The following is a 2,232-nucleotide window of genomic DNA, read 5'->3' on the forward strand; positions in this document are numbered from 1 at the left end:
TAGGTCAGTACTCCAAGGTTCTTCAGCCCTTCAGCTGCATGCAATTTCCATATAAGAGACTTGGCCTGGCAAGAACTCTGGGGTTTCAGGCCCTTTCCTTCAGCTGACTTTATGGGCTAAGTCCCATAATCTCCTGGGATGTAAAAACCCAGGTGCAACAGAGCAGTAATGTGGTCTTTAATTCTCCCTAGAGATGTCATTTAAAATAAATTACAAGACATGTTAATCTTACAAAAATGAAACTTATTTTAAAACCGCATCATTATTACTTTTTTATATCAAGTAACTGATCTGCCTACTTTCAAAACAATTATTTACATTCCAAACCTTTTCATACAATAAACTTAATATGCCTGTACCTAGTAAAGCCAGGATCTATATACTCTTATAGTGAAATAAGGAAAAGCCAAAAGCTTTTATTATGCCTTTTTAAGCAAACATACATATTGTGTGAAGTTATTGAGTTAACATATGATGATGCGTTTCCAGAAGGCATGAAATATTGACAGATCTCTAAGAAAAAATAAAATTTATATTTCCCAACTGGTCCTATGTTAACCACTGGGGGGAAAAAAATACCAAATGTTAGCATATTAGGTTAAGGAATCTGTTCTGTTCCTTCCTTAGCTGGTGCATTTGTCAGCCATCCATGCTCTCCAAAGAGGTCCACCAGGATTTTTATGTAATGCTTGCCTGTCACATCTGGTGGGGCAATCCCAGTATATCAATTTGTCTACCTGTATAGTTATCCCCAAGTAGCTTTTCTTCATTAGTGCCATGCAGGAACCCATATGCTCTGAAAGAACTAGTTCACACATGGTGTTAATCAAAAAGTAATGGGGGATAACTCCATGTGTAAACATGGCACTAGAAATGTGATTCAGATGTTGGATCTCCCCCATTTGTAATAGCTTGGTCACTTATTTCGTCCTGTGGTGCTGGTAGTGCAGTCTTTGTTAGAGGGGTCTCAGTCTTGAAAAGAGAATCCATTTTTATCTGGGTCTTTATGTTGAAAGATTTCTGGAAAGATTCTGATGTGAAGTAATAGATGAATGGGTCAAAGCAGCAGTTCATTGTTGCAATGCACAACGTGATTGGGTACATTGTCCTTGCAAACCTCTCCAAGGAGCAGTTTGCTATCGCTTGGGACCGCACAAGGGCATACAAGAAGAGTATGGAATTGTAAGGCACAAAGCACACGACAAAAATGGCCACATGCACAATGATCATTTTCAATACTTTCTCTTTGTTTGTCCCGATCTGAGACAAGGTGGCAGGTTTCCGGAGAGTCCTGAGAACTAAAGAAGAGCACGTAAGGTTGAGTAGCAAAGGAATTATGAATCCTACCACTTCAATAAATATAGTGATCTTAGACAAATAGGTTTTCCAGATACGTTTGGAAAAACCTTCAAAACAGGTTGTGCTGGAGTTGGAGATGTTGGTTGTGGAAAACAATGAAGCTGAAATTCCACCGCTGAGGACCAATATCCAAACACCAGCACAGACTATGGCTGAATTTCTTCTGGTCCTTATGGTACGAGATCGGAATGGATAGACGATAGCGAGGAAACGGTCAACGCTAATGCAAGTGAGAAACAGCATGCTACCGTAGATGTTGGTGAGAAATGCTGTACCAGAAATCTTGCACAGGCTATCTCCGAAAGGCCAATGCCTGTTGAAATTGTAAAAGATCTTAAAAGGCAAAGTGAACACAAACAGCAAGTCTGAAACTGCCAGGTTTGTCATGAAAATGGCCGTTTCGCTTCGCATTTTCATCCGACAGCAGAAAACAAAGAGGGAGGCACAGTTGGTAATTAAACCAAGGATGAAGACCACACTGTACACAGCTCCATACAAGTTGTACTTGAAGGAATCATCTGTCAAACAGGTATGATTGTTGCTGTGGTTTCCCATGCCAAGTTTGTGATGTGCTTCCAAAGAACTTCAAAGTCTACTTCAGTGCCATCCATAAAACAAGGCAGGGATCTCTTTTCTTCCTGAAGAAATGCATTCCAGGAAGGTTGTTTGACACCCTGCTACCATGTCTTCATTGCAAATCCTTTCATCCTAAAGAAGAGAGAAATAAAGCTGTCAGTTTTGCAAACTCCTGTCATATAAAGTGTCTGTGACAGTGCGTGTACTCTTTCCTCTCCACATGAATGGGTGTGCAAACAAGACCGGTAATTAATTTACCAAGTACCCTTCATAAGTTCCACCATCACTGGGATTCTT

The 2,232-nt window shown here is 40.2% G+C and overlaps 1 protein-coding gene across 1 annotated transcript; it reads right to left on the bottom strand.

Annotated features, from left to right (window-relative positions):
- Positions 1–867: 867 nt before the first annotated feature.
- On the bottom strand, positions 868–1,914 carry LPAR4 (lysophosphatidic acid receptor 4). The gene has a single exon (XM_035541641.1). It carries the CDS (start codon positions 1,912–1,914, stop codon positions 868–870), a length of 1,047 nt encoding a protein of 348 aa, XP_035397534.1.
- Positions 1,915–2,232: the final 318 nt, after the last annotated feature.

Source organism: Cygnus atratus, chromosome 13, assembly GCF_013377495.2.
Source record: "Cygnus atratus isolate AKBS03 ecotype Queensland, Australia chromosome 13, CAtr_DNAZoo_HiC_assembly, whole genome shotgun sequence".
NCBI lineage: Eukaryota > Metazoa > Chordata > Aves > Anseriformes > Anatidae > Cygnus > Cygnus atratus.

Coding starts and splice junctions, on each gene's coding strand:
- LPAR4 (XM_035541641.1), bottom strand. CDS start 1,914: ATGGGAAACCACAGCAACAATCATACCTGTTTGACAGATGATTCCTTC.